Source organism: Episyrphus balteatus, chromosome 3 (assembly GCF_945859705.1).
Source record: "Episyrphus balteatus chromosome 3, idEpiBalt1.1, whole genome shotgun sequence".
Lineage (NCBI taxonomy): Eukaryota > Metazoa > Arthropoda > Insecta > Diptera > Syrphidae > Episyrphus > Episyrphus balteatus.
Window position 1 is genome coordinate 18,877,899 of NC_079136.1, and position 23,079 is coordinate 18,900,977.

The window sequence follows — 23,079 nt, forward strand, 5'->3', positions numbered from 1 at the left end:
CCTCAAATATCTATTAAACCGTTAGATCAACGAAAAAAGTTTAAAATGCTTTTTAGTAGAGAGTTCAATTTCCTACAAAAATATGTAAAGAAATTTGCTAAAATGTCGATTTATAAAAAAATTATTTTTTTTTAGATAATCCAAAAAAGTGTATTTAACCTTTTTTGTAGAGCGTTCAATTTTCTACAAGAATATGTAAAACCAATGAATAAAAAGTCAATTAATAAAAAATTTATTTTTTTTTTTTGGTAGAAGCTTGATGTAAAAATGGAAAATGGAAAAGCGGAGGACCTTCCTATTAAGATAAAGAGCTCATATTTGGTGAGTATATTCTAGCAATCGAGTTTTCGAAGTACCAAATCAAAAAAACGAATTTCCATTTTTTTGACCCACCCTATTAATCATATTGTCATGAAAATAAGTCTATTATAGACCTCTGTTGTGTGAACTTATGTCCCCGAGTCAAAAATTGTACAGTCATTCTCAAGGAGCAGAAGCTAAGAGCCAGACGATACAAATTTAACTGAATTGTGAGGGTGTGAACTTTATGGGATGGAAAAAAATTTGTCCACAAAAAAATCACAGTTTTAGCAAGAACGAGTATGCTCAAACAGTTTATGAGGTAAGTTGTTGCAACATAAACATCATAAACAGCCTAACCCCTATTATACGACTATGATACTTCCTATTTCAACTTTGTCAACATTCAAAAAAATAATGTAAATTCATATATTTCCTTGGCACTTAAGTCACTTAAAGCCTTTTCCATTCTAACCCCACACACACACAAATACATTCTCATAGTTGGTTCAAAAAAAACGTCATGTAAAAACCTTAGTTGACTTTTCCTCATAAAAAAAAAATAAATAGTATATAATTCCAGGGAGTGTAATTGTCACCAGTTCAACTTTATACACAGAGCACTTACTCAGCATCTCATCCCATTGACTACACAGTCAACTAACAGGCTCTAACCATTCAAAGAACTCTGAGCAAGCATGACAGTCGTATTATATGAAGTCAAAGTCAACAATCTTGGGGCCACTTTGTTATTTCATACACATTTCTTAACCCGAAGTTTTAAGCTTCCGCATAGAAGCTGAAGAAGAAGCTGCTGCACCGACTTACCAAGACTCTTAACACATTTCATTGATTTTGCACACGAGCATTGCATTTCCATCATCTCTTTCAGCCACCAAGTAGTAATGGCAAATTTGCTTAAAAAAAATAGAAAATAGAAAAAACATGCGTGCGACTGAATGTATATGTCATCATTTGTTTATGCAGAAACTGGTAGCTATGGCTATAAGGTCTATGACCACAAAAGTGATAAATGTTAGGAATACTTTCTTCTTCTTCAAAAAAAAAAAAAAATAATAATAATAATAACATCACCCATCTTCACTTTCTTCCTTTTCCTTCTCCTCGTGCTGTGTTTTTTTTTTTTTTATTGGTATGGATGAATGAGAATGGATGAAGATGAAGAAGCGAGTTCTTAACCTGAAGTGTCTAGTGGAGACATACAGAGTTGTCCCGTCCCATCCCATCCCAAGGAAGCCGTCAAACCATCATCTTTTAAGGCTTAGCTTGGAATTACTATTTGTATCTTTTTCTTCTAATGCTGTTGTTGTATACGTCTAAGGTTTCACTTGCATAATATTCACAGTAACATCTAACGGAAATGTAGTGAATCAAAAAGTATTCATTACCCTTCTAACAACTTCTATGGATAAGAGTGTTAAGTGCCAATGAAAATGAGAAAATTTACAGTAAAATTGAATTTCAAAAAAATAAAAAAAAAAAAATAATAACTAAAAAACAAGTTACGTTGAATGTTTGTAGTTAAGTTACGAAACGGATGAATAATTAACTACACAGTCTTTTAACTCTTTTGGGAGGGGTAAATAGATACACCTAGTAAGCAATGTGTGAGGCTGAATAAATTTCTTCAACTTTAACTTAACATAAATATAATATATAAGTTGAAGATGTGTCATTAACATATAAGGTATTTGATGTTTGCCCAGCTTTTAGCAACTTGGTGGCATCGTCGTCGTTGTTGAGTGTAAACGAGTAAAGATGTTGTCGTCTTTGGTCGTCCTGGATGCAATTGCAATTTGTTTGTAAGTTTTTAAAAATATTATTTGTTCAACATTATACAGTTAGGCAATTGAACTTTGAAACGTAATTCAAGATTAGTTGTTAGAAAAAAAAAAAAATAAATGTTACATTTTGTTGAGTTAAAGGATTTCCTTGCAAAAACATGACGATAATTTTAAAATGTTTGTGTTTGGCAGGAAACTGTTAATCGAAACATTAAACTATGAGCACTTCAGTCATGAATTCCGCTCAGGTGTGAACTTATATCCTGAAATAGTTTACGGTGTAGAACGTAACAAACAGTAACATTTCCGTAAAAAGGCTAAAGTATATTGTAGCGATCCTGAGGGGATATAAACTGACCAAGACCATTGATTTTTTTTAAGTTAAGAAGTAAATCCTTTGTTATAATTATATTACATTGAAAAAAAAAATGGGTGATTTATCTTTATTGTATCTTCAAAAAAAAAACATAAACATTATTTGAGTGTTTGACCCTTTTTCTTTTCTCTGTTATCGAGTTACTTGGCACAAATTCCATAAAACTTCCTTAAAATTCTTTAAGATCTTAAAAAAAAACTTCTCTTTTGGCTTAATTTTGAATGTTGTTGTTTTGCTTTGCTGAGGCTGTATTGTCGTTAATATATAGCTTATATTATATTTTTTAGCAGTTAAAAATTTCATATACTCTCATATAGTATGAGAAACCCCAAGTCGAAACAAAAAAATGAACGAAATATTTTTTAAACAAAAGAGCTGAATAGCAAACTTTAAAACTGGATAGATTGCTTTTTTTTTTCATTATTATTATTATATTTACATTTTTGAAACATGAGTATAAAACATGCATAGACGTTTATCTGTCAAAAATTATTTTGGTACACAATTATAGTGCTGAGCAGCAGACTTAACTCAAAAATGAGTAGGTATCAAAAGTAAAAATTAGTTTTGAGTTTTAGTTTCAGATTTTAATTGATTTTATTAAAAAAAATGGGATTTATCAACTTATTAAAGAGCTTCCAATTTTGAAAATTAACTATTCCTTGTATTTTTTTTTTATTATTTGTCACCAATTAGTTTTTCAGTATAATGTCAGTTATAGTCAATTTTGTTCACCTTTTTAAAAAATATGTATACACTTGGAAGAATTAATGGACCATGATTAGGCATAAAAAGCTAGGAACCAAACCTTAAAACTGATAAGATTTCCCAATCAATATTTTTAAGAAACAAAGAGCTCAACTAAAACTTGACTAAGTAATGTTTAGTAATGAATCTGAAAAATCTTTGGAAAAATTTGTAAAATATACCTAATATAAATATTAACTATCGAATATTAAAAACTTTCTTCCAAATAAAAATAAAAAACGCCATATGAGTATGCAATGTAGTTATTTCATAGATTATAATTGATAGTCAACCTATTAGTCTTTTCTTCGAAGTATTTCAATTGTTTCCTTGTAGGTATTAATTATGTTTTTTGTTTGGTGTCTTCTTTAAAATTAAAAAGTCTGCCAGTCAGAAAAACATTTTTTTTCTTAATAAATTGATTTTCTTTAGTCACTTGCTTCTCATCGAAATAAAATACTTATTCCTATCAAATACGCTTTATAATTTGCAACAGAATTGAATTATCAGTATAATTTAAGGGCACTCATTATGTTTCATAAAAGCTAAAAAGAGCCATTTAAGTAAAACTAACAAAGCCATAAAATTATTAAATTCTTCTCATAATTCAAAATAAAATCCACATCTATACGTTCACACAGTCATTAATTCAACAATAAAAGGGTGTGAGCAAAACACCACCACCTCTTAATTTTTTATTAATATTACAAAAAAAAAAAAAAAAAACAATAATACGCAATTGAAAAAGAATACAAAAAAAAAAGGTTATTATTGTTTTCCTTTTACATGTTTTTTTTTTTATATATAAATTCCTTTCGTTTTGCAAAGGAATCATACAAGCATAAAATAAAGATACATAAATCCTTAAACAATCCTCTTCTTGTACCAATTAAATTGCCCTACACTACTTTCTGGTACAAGCCGGACAAGCTACCGTACCATATACAATTTAAAACAAATAAATCCGAAGAGCAATAAGAAGATTAAAAAAAAAAAAAAAAAAGAAGGAATCTCTTGCTCTCGGACTAGAGCAAATAACGTGTCCATTCACACAGAAAACATACAATCTCCCCAACAGCAGCATCAAGCGAGCCCTTTTGTTTGTTCCCCCCATCTTTGAAGTTCAAGATAGATATTTTATACTATAGAGAGCTCCCCATTCGGATGTTAATAATTGCAACCAAGTTCCAACAAACAAGTGTACTTTATTTAAGTCTAATTATAAAACTCTTCTCCTCATCTTCATCATCACCAAACAACATCATGTAGTCCAGTTGTGCCATCATCATAGTTTTGTGTGGTTCCCTTTAACACCGACCAGAGTAAAAGATAGTATGTTTTTGTACCACACATCACACAAGCAGAAAATAGGCGTAGCGTTTAGCCTCTATTCTATATCACACGGCCAATATATATGTAGCTATAGAAATACTCTATACACTTGGAATCCCTGATTATCAGGTATAACTTCTATCTTAAAACTTCGAAGAGTCTGAATACTACGCGATGATGTTGATGATGATGATGATGGTGCAAGAAATATAACAAAAAAAAAAAAAAACAACATCTGACAAAAAAATAAAGAAAAGATATAAGCAAATCTTTGCGTCACAATCAGTAACACCCTTTTGTAGTTCAACGTCTAGACAAATTGCAAACACCAACACCACACACAAAACATACGCTGAATATCGCGTTCCTGTGCGAGTTGTATTCTCTTCATATAGCCAGATAGATGTACTATACAAAACAATTAAAAACAAAACACTACCAAAGCAAAAGATATCTATAATCGCTAACCGTAATCGATCGAACATGCCGAGTTGTTCAGCTTTTTTTTATTTTTTTTGTTTAGCTGCAACTGCACATCATCTTCATGATCAACAACGTGGTCTCGTCATCATAGCGAGAAAAAAAATACAGAAAAAGTGAATGAGATTGTATGAGTGCAGTGTGTTTGTGGAAATAGGTGGTGAAGTCATATCAGTTAAAGATCTTTTATGCGTAGTCATGCTTAATTTTTTACACCTGTTTTTGAAGGTATAAACTTGAAAAAGTCAATTGTATATGATCACATGTAAAAAAGTTGAAGAAAATCCAAGTAAAAATAAAATTAATACTAAATTTGTATGAAACAAAAGAGCTGAGTAGCAAACTTTAAAAACGCAAAAGATTGCCTTTTTTTCATCAGTTAGGTAATGAGTAAAAAGTATCCGTAGAGATTTATCTATCAAAAATTATCTCGCAAAACAAAAGAGCTGAGCATCAAACTTGAAAAAAAAATTTTAAACTATTTTCGAATTTTCTTTAATGCAAAGAGTCGAGTGACCCAACCCACCAAAGATTGATAAAGTACATGCATTTGTATACTATCTTATCATTTTAACCAAAAAACTGCAAGCGAATACATAATAAAGTGAATTTTCATATGAAACGAAAGAGCTGATTAGCAAACTTGATTTCATACACCAACCACGTTGGAAGTAAGTGTTTAACTATACTTCATTTTCACACCTTGATCTGATACTGCAACAATGCAAACAAAATTCCAGTCAAAACAAAGCCTAATATAACCTCTAATAGAAAACAACAGAGCTGAATAGCGAACTCGAAATACCAATCATGCAGAAAAAAATTCACCTAAAGCGCTTTTGAGTATGATTAATTGATTTTAATTCATTATTATGCGAATTATGTTGTGGCTGGTGTGAGCAGCGACTATGATTGACAGCCGGCAAATACAAATTCGTCACATCAATCGAATTTTGTTTTGTTTTATTAACTTTCTTGGTGGTATATTGTTTCTTTAATGCCTTTCAGCTGCTTTTTGATGTAAAATCATATTGTCACTTTGATAAAAAATTTTGTCTAGCTAATATTTATTGTTCACGCATTGTTAAACTGATCTTTTTCCTAACGGATGATAATTCACAACTAATTTGATGAAATATCCCCAGAATAATGACTCAGAAAAAAAAAATATAGGTGAATGAACTGTGTTTGTTGATGATTTTTTATCACTTTTTTCACACACACAATGATAGAAAAAAAATGACCATACAAATGGTGTCAAATCATTATTTAATTCTCCCTCACACTTTTTCGCAGTGTCTAGATCGAGGTGACGATGATGGTGGAGACACACAATATATAGGTGGCAATACGTTACCAAACCATTTCATCGCACTCATTTAAAACCAATGACATCCACACGATTGCTATCTCGTGTGATAGCTCTCTCGTTCGCTCTCTGCACACCCTGGTGGTTTCCAAATGCAATTTACAAGTTTGTGATTTATGTGCGCACATTTACAAAGAACATTGGCCACCATAAAAAATATACAAACCTATTTCCATCTGGGTTAAAGGACTTAAATGGCGACATTAAAAAAAAAAATATGCGATAAACGTAGAATAACAACAACGACAAAAATTATGCCTCAGTGTAAAGAAGAGCAAAGAATCGTTTTATATGAAAAAGTTAAGTAAATATATTCTGTATGTTTATCTTGTTTCAAGTATGTTTTTTTTTCTTGTGTTGTGTATTATTGTTGTGTATTTTTTAAACCTTGCACCTTTTTTTGCCGCCCGTGTCTAGAAGTCAAGAGACTTGCTTTTTTTCTTTCTCATCTAAAAAACATGACTCTTGGAAGTTGTTATTCTTTGCTTATGTTTTTTTTTTTTTTTTTTTTTTTGTTCTTAGAGTTTTGCTAAATGATGGCAATGAATCGTTGATGAGAGAGACTTGCAGTGCTATATTGTCCATTCTTTAATACTATATACAAGTTGCAGTTACTGCTGCTGTTGTAGCTTCTGCTGGTTGGTCGTGTTTGTTCTTTGTGAGTGAATATAATACTTTGTTAAGTCAACTTTAAGTAAATATTGCATCTCTCTTGTATAATGCAGCAGCTGTGAAAATGAAGGTGCAATATAATTTTTTGTTTAACTAGATATTTTTTCTTTAGTAAGAAAAAAAAAATGTTTAAGTTCTTCTACATCGTGTTACAATGTTGCAGTATTTTGAATAAATTTAATGCACTCAAAAGAAAAAATATCTATTTGGCGGTGATTAGTTTTAATTTATGAAAGGCACGAAATTTGTCTTCCATATCAATATCAATCTCTTTTTTCGTGGCTTGAATTAATTAGAACCATAAATAATATCGTGATATCTTTATTTTTAATAAAAAAAAAAGTTTGAGGAAACAAAATTTTGAGAAAGAAAGTGACCCTGCAGGGTAATAAATCTTTTTTTAATCACCGACACATCTTAATATGTTTAAATTGTAAGACAAAAAAGAATGTAAGAGAAGTTAAATGATAAACGGATGAAAAAGAAATTATTAAAAATTACCACTGTTTTAAAAACAATTAAAGCGTTTAAAGAACTTAAAAGTGATAAAGTGATATTTTGTTACTTTCATTGAAATTTATTACTTAAGAAACTCGTTGACAGCAATTATTATGAAAGTCGAGATTAATAAATTTCACTTTTACTTTTGCTAATTTGTGGAACCATGAAAATTTTATAATTTTTTTTCAAGAATTCTGGTTGTATAAAAAAATTCACACATTAAATACATAGCTTTTCATATTTTTGTTTTCTTCAAACCAAACTCATTCGCTGACGTTAAACGAAAAATAGTTTCAGTCCAAATCTTGGCATTTCTCATCTGAGAATTTAAAATTTGTATGTTTTTTTTTTTCTATAAAAATACGTTCAATTTAATTAAAAAAAGAATAAATTCTTAATGCAAATCATTTTGGAAAAGTAAACAGTAACATGACATTGACCTTGGATGTCTTTTTGTTTTACAGTTTAAATGTTTTGCATTTTTAACATAACTGTTTCATCAACAGAAGCGACAAACAAAAACCTTCTAAAATAAACAAATAAATAGAAAGATTAGGGGAGAAACGTAATCGTTTGTTTGAAGTTCAAAAGAAACAAAAGAGCTGGTGTTCGAACTCTTTTTTTATGAATCAAGCCAGACAACCTAATAATTTATGCAAAATTTTTAACAAATAATACAATTAGGCATCTTACTGTCAAATCAGCTACTAAAAGAGGATTCTTAGCAAAGTTTAGTAGTTGATTGAGACCAATACTATTCGATAGTAGGCATTTCGGAGGAAATTATCGTTTTTTTTCAAAGAAGTACAATTCTTTGAAAATCTTACATATTTTAAAGTAGTTTAATAATAAATTAATTTTTTATTTCTGTATATTTCAAATGCATGTATTTCATTTTTCTTACATTTTCTATTTTAGATTTTTATCACCGCACTCCAAAAATGTATCATTTATATTCATTACTTTTGTCAATACTAATAATCATATTTTATGAAATCATATCTGTCATTTAATTTTTTTTTTGTGTATAACATTTTTTACTTTGTAAATAACACACTAACACCATGTAAATATTTTAACATAGGTTAAATGGACTAAAACTAAAAAGAAAGTATTCAAAATATTTGGTGGAACTGTAAATAATTATGATCCTGCGAAAGCTAAGAAAAAAACACGTTGGGCCACGGTAAGTCTTATGGGAAAATTCACGTGTTTCTTCTTGAACAAAAATTGGGAATATCTGTTGAAAATCATCTAATCAACTTATTGTCTTGAGGGTTAAATGCAGTTTTTGCTTGCATAATCAGTGTTTGGGAAAAAAAAATATTATAACTGTTATTTTACTATCATTATTCTTTTGAGCTGAAACTTTTCAAGCAATTTAAAAAATTGCTTTTTGTTCTGTTAAAAATTTCGCTATGCATTTATTAATGTCATTAAACTGTCAAATTCATAAATATAACTCGAACAGTCGTTTCATAATCCAAAAGTACCTACCATTAAAACCGATTCAATTTTTTTAATTTTTAAATTGAATTCTTCATATTTGTAATATGTACGTTAATATTGTTAAATTTTTTTTTTTGTAAACTAATGATGTCTAATTCACAAAATGATACTTCTTATTTTTTGGGTTTAAATAATTATAGAATTTTTGATTGTTGTGTTGTTTTAGTTGTAAAAATTAATAAAGATGAAATAGACTTTCGTCCAAAACGTTGCAATTTTAAGAATATATTCAAAACTGCAAAAATCGAGGACAAATCTATAGTCGTATGGGTTTTCAGATGTACCATCTTACTTTTCAAAATTCAAGATTTTCGGTTTTATTCTATCAATTGCAAGTTTTTTCCATTTGTAATTTTTAGTTTTTTTTTTTTTACTTCAAATCACAATACGGCAACCATTGAAAATTAAAATATTACCTCACGTTTTTTCTTCATTTGATTCGATAAAAAAATTTTTGTGCAAAATTTAACAATATTTTCGAAGATCAAACACATTTTAAGTTTACCTAAATATCTTCTACACGATGATTTAATATCAGAAATGCATTAAAGCACAATTTATTAATTTCTTTTTCTTTTTTGAAAATTCACTTTCAGAAAAGTTTGGAAAAAAAATCGATTTTTGAATTTCTAAAACTAATTTTGTAATTTATTTTTTTTTTTTAATATACACATACTTCATGTGCATAAGGAAGTATTTATTCATACTTCATGTGCAGTTAGAAAAAATTCAAAAAGTGATTTTATTAAATCATAAAGGAACTCCATGTTAAATAAATACAAAATTATTAACAATATGTGTAAATACAAACTCCTGCATTTTAATAGAATACATTTATAAAATGAAAAGAATTAAAAATTTTTATTTATTCAGAGTCGAAATCAAAAAATTGCTCAATCTATAAAAAATAACACAATCTCTTCCAAAATATTTTTGGAAACCTTGTTAGTTTATAAGATTAAAAAAATTTGCAATTTTAAAAAACTAATTTTATTTTAAATCTTTGCAAAATATATAACGTCACCAATAAGAGCCTCATAATCACCATTATATACAAAATTTAATTTAAAAAAATAATATAACTATAACTTTTTTTAACTTTTTTTAATTGTTTAAATTTGTTTTTCAATATCTATTTCTTCACCTAAAAAAAATTCTGAACATTTTGGAATGTGCGATGCAGACATTGTATGATTTTAATATTTTTTAATTTACCTATATTTAAAAAAAAACATGTGTAATTTTGAATAATCTACAAAAAATTTTAAAGCCTTGATTTTTGCTATATATTTTTAGAGATGATTTATTAAAATATTTGATTTGCAACCAGAGGCAGAATAAATTTAAATTTTTGAATTTCCATTTTTTTAATGTTTTTTTTAAATTTAAAATGAATAATTATTTTAAGGTATTGCTATAGTTTTTTTTTGTTTTAATAAAAAAATAAACTGTTTATTACCATCTTTTATTTAAAAAAATTAAACCAAATCCTTAAAAAACATAAAAAGATTTTCTCGAAGAAAAATTTTTGATACTGAATTGTAAAAAAAAAACCCAAGAACATTTAAAAGTCTTATTTTTGTTGGTATTTAAATTTTTCTGAATCTAATTCTCCAATATTTCTATTTTACTATTCAATTCTAAAATTTGTAACAGTAATACAAAAAATTTCTGCAATTAAATTACACATTTCAAATCACAAACATCGTAAGAAAAATTTAATTTTCAATAAACGAAAGAGCTGATGTTCGAACTTGGATTTAGGATAAATTCAATAATTATTTTTTTAGTCAAATGTGGTGCACTTTAATTTTATTGAAACTTTAATTTTATTAAAATAAAATGGTTTAGTGATTGCAATAATTGCACATTGGTGAGATCGAAGAAAGCAAAAAATTTTATTTGTCATTATTTCGGGAAAATTAAAAAAAAGAAAAACATCTACTTTTTCATAAAATAATTTTAATGTAATGAACTAATTTATGGAACTGCACTTAAAGTTTTGTATCAATTTATTCAAAAAATAACTTTTTATTCTAACTTGCATTTAAATAAAATGTATCACCAAATATAAAATTGTTCTTCTGTATTAAACTCACCTTAAATAAGAATTAAATAAATTGAAGATGAATTCTCGAAACACCTTATTTTCCACAGTGAATCAATATTTTCTTTCAGAAAAAAATTGGAATATTAAATATTTCTTCTTCTATCACTTTTCCACACTTTGACTTAGTAATTGATTGCACCAAATTTCAATTTTTAATAAAAATTCAAACTTCTAATCCATTCCTTTTTTTGTAATCCAATTTTGATTTAAAAATTCAACTCCCGGAAGCAAATACAAATTAACGCAACCACAAATTTTTAATCGGAAACAAAAAAAAAACACCCAAAAAAATTTGCGGTGCGTAGGAAAATTTTTCAAAAATTTTCCTCTTTTACAAATTTATTCTTTTTATCCTCTAGTATTTTTTTTCTTTAACAAGTGGAATCACACAAAAATAAAAAAAAAAATTGTTCTATAATATGAAAGTTCTGTGCTTTCCAAAAAAATACACACCACAAACTTCTCTCAAAATAGTTCTTTTAAAAAAATAAACGAACTTGACCGTTGTAAGGTCGCCGTGGAACTAAAGTCTATGCCAAGGTAATGAGTTGTTATATAAGTTAGAAGACTTCTTTAAGAATTTTTCCTCGTCGGTCGTGTTGACTTTTTTCCACACACAATCATTTTCTTCTTCGTAGTTCGTATAGTTAGTCGTCTTCTTTGGGTTTTTTGTTCTGTGCTGATGTTCTGTGAGCGCGCTGTGTATTGCCAACAACCATGACCACCGCGGCCATACCACATACCACCATCATCATCATGCCTCATGCCATCATCATCATCATCCTCATGACGACCAAGACGACGATGATCATCATCAGCAGCATGAGTATAAGAACTTTTATCAAACAACATATTTGGAGTTGTATTCTCAACATATCATCTCCGCCTATAAAAGAGCGATCGAGAAAAACTCCAAAACGAGAAAGCAACGGAGAGTGCTAAAGAAACTTACTCTATCTTCAGAACAGATCTTCCTTCCATCGCACATAGAATTTCTTACTCTTCATGAAATTCTTTCTCCTTGCCAATTTCTTTCTCAGATCTAATTTTCAGCATCATCGTCGTCGTCGAGCGAGGCCCAGGCCAATGCTCTTTCGACATCATTCTCATTGCGCGATCATGAAAATTATAAAGATCTTCATCGCATCAGAGTTTGATCGAAAAATGTTGAGCAACATGATGCCGGTTGTATCATTGATCGAACCACAACTACTATACATCAGCAACATTTTTTAACTTGAAGATCAAGTTAATGGTCGTTGGCCAGGCCATGATCTTGTCCATGACCGTGGTGCTCGTGACAGAGAACAGGCAACCTTGGTTTAAGGTTGCGTATTTATTCATGATCAATTATCAGGTTTAAGATTCAAGTTTCAAAAGAGAGGGGAACAAATTTGAAATTGGCTAAGAGAGCGAAAAACATTTTGTTTAAGAGTTGAGACTTTCCTTCCGGAAGTGGGTGGCTGAAATGAAATACTGTTTTAGAGCTTTCACGACTGCTTTCTTTTCTCTTTAATTTGATTTGAGTTCATTGAACGCATAAAAAGACGTTTTTTACTCTTAAGTAAGTGTCATGATTGTTTCTCTTAGATTAACTTGTTCGTGTTATAATTGATGAAAAAATGTGTTTAAAGATGAGTACAGTCAAAAGCTTTCTTAAAGAAAATGTTTGCTTTGCCATTGATGAGTAAAATTGGTCAACGGTCTTTTATTTATTTATATACTTTTTTTTTAAATAATAATGCCTATATTAAATATAAGACGTCATTATCGGTGGTCAAAGATGGTTGAAAACAACATTTTGGGGGGAGTTTATTATTTTTTTGTTTTTTTTTTTTTACGATAAAAAAGACTGTTTGTATACCTACTTTTTATTTTTGAACGGATGTTCGATGTATTTGGGGGAAAAAAAAGTAGAATCAAGTTTTTTAATGATGGAATAAAAACAAATAATTTATTGCTTATGAATTAATTTATGTAAATCTAAGCTAAATTCATACTTAAACCCTACTTAACTTACTTTGTGTAGTTTTTTAGAACTTAAATCCGCATTTATTTAAGACAGACAATAAAAATAATGCATTTTAATGATTTTAGGTTGGTATTCATAGTTCTAAGATATTGAAGATAAAAGTGTTGATGCCTTATGAAAAGGTTTTTCATCTTTATCATTTGGGATAGATTTATATCTACGAGATGCTTTCCAATTCTGCTTCTCAATTTTCGAAGACTTATTCTTATAAATGTTTTAATTTAAAAGATCATTTGCTAAAGCTTAATCTTGCTGACAATAACTAAATATTGGCCGTTAAAAAAAGATTTTTTCAAGAAAATAAATTATAACAAGTTGATTTTTGGTATTCAGGTTAGTTTACAATCTGTGAAAAACCATAAAGTTTTCTCTGTCACAAATTTTCTTATTTTGAAACCGGTAGATTTAAGACAAAAATCATGTTTTGCATACTTGTAATAGAGCTTATTTTACAAAAAAAAAAAAATGTCATATACCTATCTTAAAAACTCTTGTTAGTTAGAAATTTTTTCTGATTTTCTTACTTTTAACCTAAAGGTATTTTTTTTTATAAAACCAAACGTCTACAAAAAAAAAATTAATTTAAAATGATTTGAATTAACAAATCCTCATCAAAAAATTTGTAATTAAAAAAAAATTCTTAATACCCCAAGCAAAAAGTTATAAAGCAATTAAACAATCGATTGGTTTGAAAAACCTTATTTTCGACATTTAAATAAGTGTTGACGGAATCACCATTTGCCGGAACCCATGCAAATATTACATCTCATACAATTTTCTCCAAAAAATGTGTTGATACTTTTTGTCCTCCTACTCAAAAATTACTTTGTTTTTCGGTTCAACTCATAAACCATAAATGTTAGTTGAAATATTTTTCTAAAATTGATACACATACAATGGTCGGAAAAAGTATTTTGTCAAAATGAACATTTTTCTAACTGATGAGAATAATCTGTAACGGTTAAACATAAAATAAGGAAGTTGACGGTTATTTATTAAGTAGGTATGTTATGGTGAATCTCATGATGGTCAATCTCAGTCATATAGTTGGTATTATGCTTCGAGGCTGCATTTTTTGTATAAAAAGTACTAAATTTTAAGGGAAAAAAGTATTTTGACAAACGTTCTTTTTCAACGTTGGTAATGTAAGGTAATGCATTTTACGTGTTTCAAGCACGTATACAACTGACAGACTTGTTAAGGCCCCATTTGTGAAAAATTGGGCAAAACGGCGGAAATTAACATTGAAATTGGTGCATCTTCTGTTGCAAGTCATAGTTTCTGTGTGTCTGTTAAAAAATCTGTAGAGAACTGAATTTATCTCGGGAAACTAAAAATTACCAAATATACAAACACAAAAATATAATTATGCTACTAAAAATTTACCACAAATGGACAAAAAACGAAAAAAATGCACTTAAAAAAATTGAAGCATTTTGAAGAATTCACTTTATCGCGGATTGACTCCAAAAAGTCTGAATTTGCAAATGCCATTCTTTCATCAAAAACCTTGTTAGCAAAAGTACTTTTTGCATTGAGCTCAAAGAAGACAATTTTACCATGTTTATGGGAAGATAATACAGTATTTATCTCATAAAACAAAAATTGAAAAAACTGAATTCTCAAAGGAACATATTGGTATGCTTCTTTCATTCAAAAACAAACTTTTATGGACAACATTCTCACAAATTTCTATCTCAATGATCCGGGAAACGAAAAGGAACTGTTGAAGCTCCGTAAAAATTTGGTCAAGTTTGTTCCAGAAGCGAAAAGCACAAAAAAATGTCCCTTTGAGAATTAATTTTTTTTTCGATTTTTGTTTTATGAGATAAATAAGAACGTTTGTCAAAATACTTTTTTCCCTCAAAATTTAGTACTTTTTATACAAAAAATGCAGCCTCGAAGCATAATACCAACTATATGACTGACATTGACCATCATGAGATTCACCATAACATACCTACTTAATAAATAACCGTCAACTTTCTTATTTTATGTTTAACCGTTACAGATTATTCTCATCAGTTAGAAAAATGTTCACTTTGTCAAAATACTTTTTCCGACTGTTGTAGTTCCAAACTTAAATATAAAAAATAAATGAAAAGGATAAAAACCCTTACCTTTTTTTACTGAATTTATAAAAAAAATATTTATTTATTGTTTTCAAAAAATTCCTTGACAACTTTTTTAAGTAATTAGATACAAGGCAAAAATGGAATCAAGATGTGTAACGTAGAAAACATACGGTTTTCCCATAAAATTTGATGAAACCGATTCTTACACTACTGTTTGTAAGAAAGAACCTAGGCAGATAGCGGTAGGTTCTACAAAAACGATCGACATGTTTATTTCATACATCCTTTTATTTATAAAACCCTAAAAGAAATCTGTAATCGTATAGTTTTGGAAAAAAAAAACACACTGAATTTAAACCTTAAAGTATTTCATTCAAATTCTTCTATTATTTTTTTTATATGATGCTAAAGTTAGAATTTGTGTTGAGTTGAAAAATTCGCCATTTATCGAAAATAATAGTTTTCGAATTGATTTTCCTTGTTTTGATTTTATAAATAAAAAAAAATCATGTGTGCAATTCACACGTGGTAGAAGTGAAACCTTAAAAAATAATTTTTCTTGCAAAAAAAAAAATAGAAAAATCTACCTATTTTTATTCTATCACCTTCAAATCCATGTTTTTTATATGATAACCTATATAAATTTTATATCATCTGAAGGCTTATTGTCTTAGCTCAAATATATATATCGATCAAGTCTATGAGACATCTACAAAAACAGCTAGAATTTTTTAAACTCGATGAAATTTCATCAAAAAAAAAAAAAAAAACATTTATTTTTATGTTCTCATGCTATTAAATCAATTTTATGTTTGACAACCTACACAAAATTTTATACCATGTGAAAGCTTATTGATTCACCTTTCATATGACGTATCAATCTCATTTCAAAGATGCCTACAAGAGAAGTTAGAGAAGTTAAAAAACTATGACTGTTAGAAATGTATCCATTTTTGTTTTAAGCAAATTATTTGAAACTTATTTGAATTTACTAAATAACGTTAACAGGAAACTGTCATTGCAGAGAAGCAAACAAATTTGTGTGCAAAGATGGAAAGATTTAAAAATTAGTACAACATGTAAAATGCATTCCTTTTTATTTAACTTGTTTTTTTAACTTGTGCAATTTCTCAAGGTACGTTTTTTATTTTTTTTATTTTCATATCACCAAAGTTTCCCATCAATAAGTGTTCAAAACCATTATACTGATTTTGTGTCATCATAAATCCAACTCAATTGAATTTGACCTCATGTCTCTCTTCTTACCAATTACTACAAAAATGATCAGCACAACAATTGCAATTAATTCAATCCCTGGTAAAGCAATTAAAAAATCTTTAGAAATAATTTTGGCCTCTGGTTATCCCCCAAAGTCTATAGAATTTTTGTATTGTTGTTTTGTTTTTAATGATGAAGGAAACACCCGCAAGATATACATTGGGTGCCAACACATTCTACAACATGCCATTAGTCAATCCCATATATAAAATTGAATGCCAAGGTATTTTGTAATAATCCTATCCCGCTGAATGAGCTATTCACAGTGGACTAAAATGCTTATAAATTTGGCAAAAAAATCACCGATGTAAAAAAAATTACTAAACTTTATAGTTTTATTCTTAAAATTTGATTTTCGGTCTAAAACTAAAAATGACACGTAACAGTGACACTGACTGGAGAGGAAATTCAATAAATTAAGAAATAAATTCAAAAAAAAATTTTTACTAGACAAAATTAACTCAAAATTATCAGAAATCAGAAAAAATATTTTACCTTAAATCTTCGAATATTCCAAATTAATCTTTTAAAATATTTTCCAATATTTAAAAGAGCTCCCCCCACTGTTGGATGCCACAAAATTTACAATTCTTCATCTTATTGATTTGGGCCATAACTCATGTGCGACTAGGTGCATCATGTTGTGATGTTTTTTTGAACTCCTCCATGCACCACCACCATCACCAGCAGCAGAAGCAGCAGGTGCACAAGCTATGGTTTCCTCCTCATATATACAACTCTTTTGATGATAAATAATGATTAAGTTCCAAATTGAGGGGATATCTTTTGGGCGTTAATCATTCGACTCAGGCGCACATCGGATAGAAAGCTTGATTAAGCGGAAACCCGGCAACGAATTATATTTCAACCTTATCAAATAAGTTTGTGTGTGTATTGTATTATAGTGGAAATTTATATACAAACAAAAAAAAAATTCAGTTGTTTTGCTTCTTCGGGATTTTGTGCAAAAATAAATGGCAAACATCATGAAAATAATCATTATAATTATTGAAAAAGCTACATTATAGAGGAAGAACATGAATTTCCGCATGCAAATAAATAAAAATAAACAAATGTGACATCGCACGCGCTGACCGAGTTAACGTATTAACACTTTGCATAGTTGTTTTGCAGAAAAATCATACGAAAGAGAAACAAAAAGATTAAGTACCATAATATTTTTGAGGTTTTGCAGATTTGAGCTTTGATAGCCTAAATAATAAGAAGAACCTTTTGCTAAAGTCGGTGTAAATCGTTACAAGACACCAGCCTTCAACCTACATACGCTTGTCCCTTCGAAACTGTGTTTTAATTCCTCTCCATCGAGGTAATTTATGATGAAGACACAACTTTGATATGTCAATTTGTGATGTAGATACATTTGAAAGATATGAATTTTGTTGTTTCGGTCGCTAATTGTGGTGTGGAATAACTAAACAGGCTTAAAAGGAAAGATATTGAAGTATTTTTTTTAGGCCAGTAAAATTTTAAACCTAGAATTCTGCAGGAGAAGGCAAGACTACCACAAGGTTGTGTTTTTAGACCACAACTTTTTTGATAAATGATGTTACTTCAAAGAGGAACTATAAATCTTCAACTATGAAAGCTTTTAGATGGCTAGCGAGTGTTTCAAAGGACTAGATCATGTTTTTTTACCAATGTTTATTCCTACAACTGAAGTTATCTATCAAATTTTTCACTGATTTTTTTAAGAACTATGTTTTAATGCCTCCCGGTTTGACCAGACATCACTTATTAAAAAAAAAAAATCCACTTTGTGGTTATTCCAATTTGTTTCTTCTCATTTTTCAAAATATTAATCTTGATAAATTTTTATTCAAAAGGATGTGAACATAAACAACACTTACCTACCTTTTTTTTTCAGAGGCTTCTTCTCTTAATGACTTTACATGGTTTTATCTCGATAATCATATGACTCAATTAATAAAAACGTTCTCAAAACCATTTCTCTTCATTCTAAAAAAAAAAGTGAATTAATTTAATAGCTTGTATAATTTTTTACGTCATGTGAGGTAGATGTTAGTTTAGGTAGATACAACAACTTAAGTTGTTTTAAATTTATTTGATTAATTTAAATTTGAGTTCGAGTTAAAAAAAAAAACAAAAAGATTTTCCCATCTGACGTCACTTCTTTGTTTAAACTGATTTGTAACGATAGCTCATTTATTTAAATGAAACAAAAATATTGCTCTGTTTTTGTTCACTATTATCATTAATTTCATAGTCAATAAAAGTCTTAATTTTTTTAATGAGGTTAGAACAGCAGCTCATTAAGTTTTTCAATTTGTTTTTTTTTTTTATATATATATAATTTTAAATGCATTCAATGTTGTTTTGACCGGAAAAGGCTTAAAAGACATTCGTGTGAATTTTGGGGTAAACTTAATGGAAACATCATTTTATCTGGAAAAAGACCACCAGTATGATTGAATCTCTAAAATAAAAATCAATGAATTATAAATTTAATTAAAAAAAAAGATGTGGTTTAAAATGCATTAATTTTAACTGATTCTCATAGAACCTTCAACATAATTTTATTTACGTAATAAATATTAATGCGATTTTCTGGTTGAAACGGTGAATCACTATATTTTTTCTAACTTTTCGGTGAATATCGTGAGGAAGTTACTTACTTAAGTTACTTACAAATCAATAAATTAACAAGAGTATCTAGCTTTTGAAAGATTCAAAAAGCGTTTCGAAGAAAAAAAAAAATAACACAATTTCGGGTTCTATATTTTGACAGTCGTAATTTTATGACTTCCCTAAAACTTTGTCCATATTATATAACAATAAAATGAAAGTAAGTTACTACATGGGAAAAAAATGTAATATTATGATGCAGTTTTTAAGAGGGGTTTGATTCTCAGTGCAAAAATGGGTTAACGTCATCTTTGGTTTTTTAGGACTTTCACTATTTTGTTTAGTGGTTTTAAAGAAGACTTTAAAAAAATTTAAATGGGCTGACCTTTAGATAGTTTTTTTTTCCAGCTTATTTCGTGCAAATAGAGTGGAAATTATTCCAAATCAAATTAAATGAAGTTTGTATTGGAAATAAGATATAATAGTTTTTTTTTTATTAAAAAAGTTGTCTTAAAGCACGAAATTCGTAGATACTTAAAAAATAGAATTTATGAGGACTTAATTTAATGGCCACTGTTTTTAACGCCTAATCTGAAAAAAAAACTTTGTTTGACGTCATAACGTCTTACAAATCGTTGAACACCGGCTGCATGCACGAAAAAGGGTGACTCATGCTGCCGTTCCATCTGAGCCTGTTATCAGTGTAGTATTGACTGCAATTTGTTCTTTAAGGCCAAGTCTTTTGGCGCTAAGTCCCACTAAAGACAGCTATACAAACCTTAATAGTGTAAGCAGTTTAATGTGTTGCATCGTTTAACAATTTGTCTTTTGCCTCAGAGGTTTAAGGTTCGAATCCTAAGCCAGCCAAATATTTTTTTTTGTTTTGCTTACAAATAATTTTTTACATAATCACGTAAAATTATCGTCCGTTAACCTACTTTGAAGGCTTCATGTTTTTTTTAATTACGAAAGCACATTTATAAAACATTTTCCCCTCAAAAAAAGATTCAGTTTGATTTCTTGTTTAACAAAAAATTAAAAAAAAAAAATTAAATCCTTGGAGCCGTTTTTTTTAAATTATTTTGTGTATAACATCTTTTAAAAATTTTTCAAAATAAAAAATCTGAATTTTTTAAGAAATTATGAATCCACACATAAAAAAATTTTACAAAAATTAGTTTTGAAAAAAATTTATTTGTCAAAAAAAAAAAATATCTACCTAATATGTAATGATTTTTTTTAACGTGGGAAAATTTTTAAATTAAGATTACTAAAAAATTTTTGTACAAAAAAGAACGATTAATAGCGAATCAAAAAATATTATTTTTGTATTTCAAAAGTTTGACCTTATTTTCAGCGGCTCACGTATTTTTATTAATCCAAATCTTATGGGCTTTTTAATACCAGGGTTGCTTTCCATTACAAATTTAAAAAAAAAAAATTATTGCAAATAAAAAAAATTGCATTGAAAAACTTAATGCGCCAAAAAAATATTTGCATTGAAAAAAAAAATTATTACAAAAATATTTTGCATTAAAAAAAAAATTGTATTGTAAATAAAAAATTTTCTGCATTGAAAAAAAAAAATTCAATGCATTAATAAATTTTTTTTAATGCAAATTTTTTTCAGTTTAACAACAAATATTTTTTAATGCAATTTTTCTTATTTGCAATAAATATTTTTTTTTTTTAATTGATTTGAATTTAAAAATTGAATTGAACTCCAAACAAACGTCTCATCTTTTAATAATAACATCACTCAACAATCCAATCAAATAGGAAAAATAGTTTAAAGTTCCAATATTTTTGTATGCTAATTTAATCGTTTTATTTAGAATTTTTGGAGAAAAGAACCGCTTATCGACAATCTAATAAACCTAGTTAATACTTTTACACAAATTAACATATGACCAATATTTGAGTTGAAATCTCACGTTTTTTCCACAAATATCAACAAAAATTTGTTACTCATAAAAAAAAAAAAAAAACTATTGACCAAATTTTTGTTGGTATGTATTTTTTATAATTTTGTTTTTTTTTTTTTTTTTTTTGCAAAATAAGCCAAAAATATATTGCGTATATAATCTTAATTTACATATTATTTTTTGAGTTCTCATTCTTTCGCTAATCATTAGGCATGCAAATTAAGGCGGAGTCGCTATAATTTTGCGGGTCTCTTCTCTTCCGATGAATTTTTAACAAATACACATTCAAATATATAATTATTGGGTCAAAAAGTAAAAAAAAAAAAAAAAATGAAGACCAAAATAACAACAAATAAGCTAACAAATATCGAGAGAATGAGAAAAAAACAATACAGCCCTGATGCGTGAAATGAAACCATCAATTTGGTAGATGGTATCGATTTCGTTAATAATACACTTGCCAGCCAAGTCTCATTGAAAACACTTTAAAGCCATGTAATTTCTTTATTCAACAAGCTTAAGCACTTCAATTACATGCAAACTTAAAATAATTACATGGCAAAGTAAAAATTTGAACATGAATTTTTTTGGCGAAATAATTTTTTTGTACCTCCTTTTCTGAGGTAAGTGTATTTTTATTTTTTTAATGCTTCATTTAAATCTATAGGTTTTTCATGGTAACAAGCACCATAATTGTTAAATATGAATATTTTGATCACGTTCAGCCGGCAAATTATATCAAATTAGTATGACAAATCGTTGTTTTATTATCGTCACCAACACCATCACCGCGCATTATCACCGGCTAGTTATTTAAAGTTGAATGATCGACGACGAAGGGAGTCTCTCACGCGGTCATGAGCACCTTTTTGTTGTTAATTCAAAAAATAAGTTAACTTCATTTTTATTTAAAGCAACTAAAAATGAAAGAGACTTGGTTACAAGATTCGAAAGAGATTTTGATTGGAGATTGAAGCAACGATAATAATCTTTAAAAGCTTCTTTTGAAAAAAGAGATGTTTCAATTCAAAATAATTGTATAATTCTCTTTCAAATTAGATGAGATCACTATCTCTCATAAAAAGCTTTAATTGATCAAAGAGAAGCTAAAAAGCTTATGGTTGAAGTAAAATTTGTAATATGATGAAATTCAATCAGCATTTAGTTTTTGATTTAGCAGTTCGTGAAGTTCTGTTGGAAAATCGTTCTTTATAAAATCGGATGTTTTGCAGAGGCTTTTAGAGCATTTAGATAAAGTAAATTTTAATTTCTTACATTTCTGACTCAACTTCACGTTTCACTTCCCGTTACCATTGTGGTACCGATTAATTTCATATTAACTGATTCATTCATAGTTAACCTGTAGCTTAAACTTTTATGGACGAAAATATTAACTATAGCTTATTTGAAAACTAAAAAAGGATTTTTAAAACTTCATCATTGAATAGGGTAAATAGGGGTAAAATGAGATGTTCAAAAAAAATTATTTTCTTAGCAGTAAGTCTTAGAGAACTGCATTTTACTTGCGATATAGGTACTATAGGGCAAGTTTAGGATTCGTAAGAAAAATCGAACTCGAGATAACAATTTTACATGACATTACGATGATGGAGAATGCCAAAAAAGTGGGTCCGGCAATTCTGTCTGTCTGTCTGTCTGTCTGTCTGTGTGTCTGTCTGTGTGTCTGTCTCTATCTGGAGCTGCAGCCTAAACGAGTGAAGTGATTTTCTTCAAACTTGGTAGTTAGCAGTTTTTGGTGATTCCCTAGAGGGGAAATTGAAATTTTTTTTTTTTATGACCAAAACTAACGGTACTTGCCATTATAACGGAAATAGAAAAGTTAATTTTTTTCAAAAACGGCTCTAACGATTTTGATTTAAATTTTTGTGTGTAGTACTACACATAAGAGCCAACTTTTAAAATAAAAAAAATATTTTTTGTACAGTTATTAATGGTACCTGTCA

General features: G+C 28.4%; 1 protein-coding gene across 5 annotated transcripts in view; it reads left to right on the top strand.

Moving 5' to 3' along the window:
* LOC129914040 (autophagy-related protein 16) overlaps positions 1-23,079 on the top strand; it is a 251,766-nt gene that overhangs the window by 185,384 nt on the left and 43,303 nt on the right. For 4 of the 5 annotated variants that reach the window (XM_055993074.1, XM_055993075.1, XM_055993077.1 and 1 more), the window contains exon 7: positions 8,667-8,768. The exons of the other annotated variant lie outside the window; for it this stretch is intronic. In XM_055993074.1, coding sequence (XP_055849049.1) covers positions 8,667-8,768 — 102 coding nt within the window. The remainder of the gene's footprint in view (positions 1-8,666; positions 8,769-23,079) is intronic. 5 annotated transcript variants of the gene reach the window in all.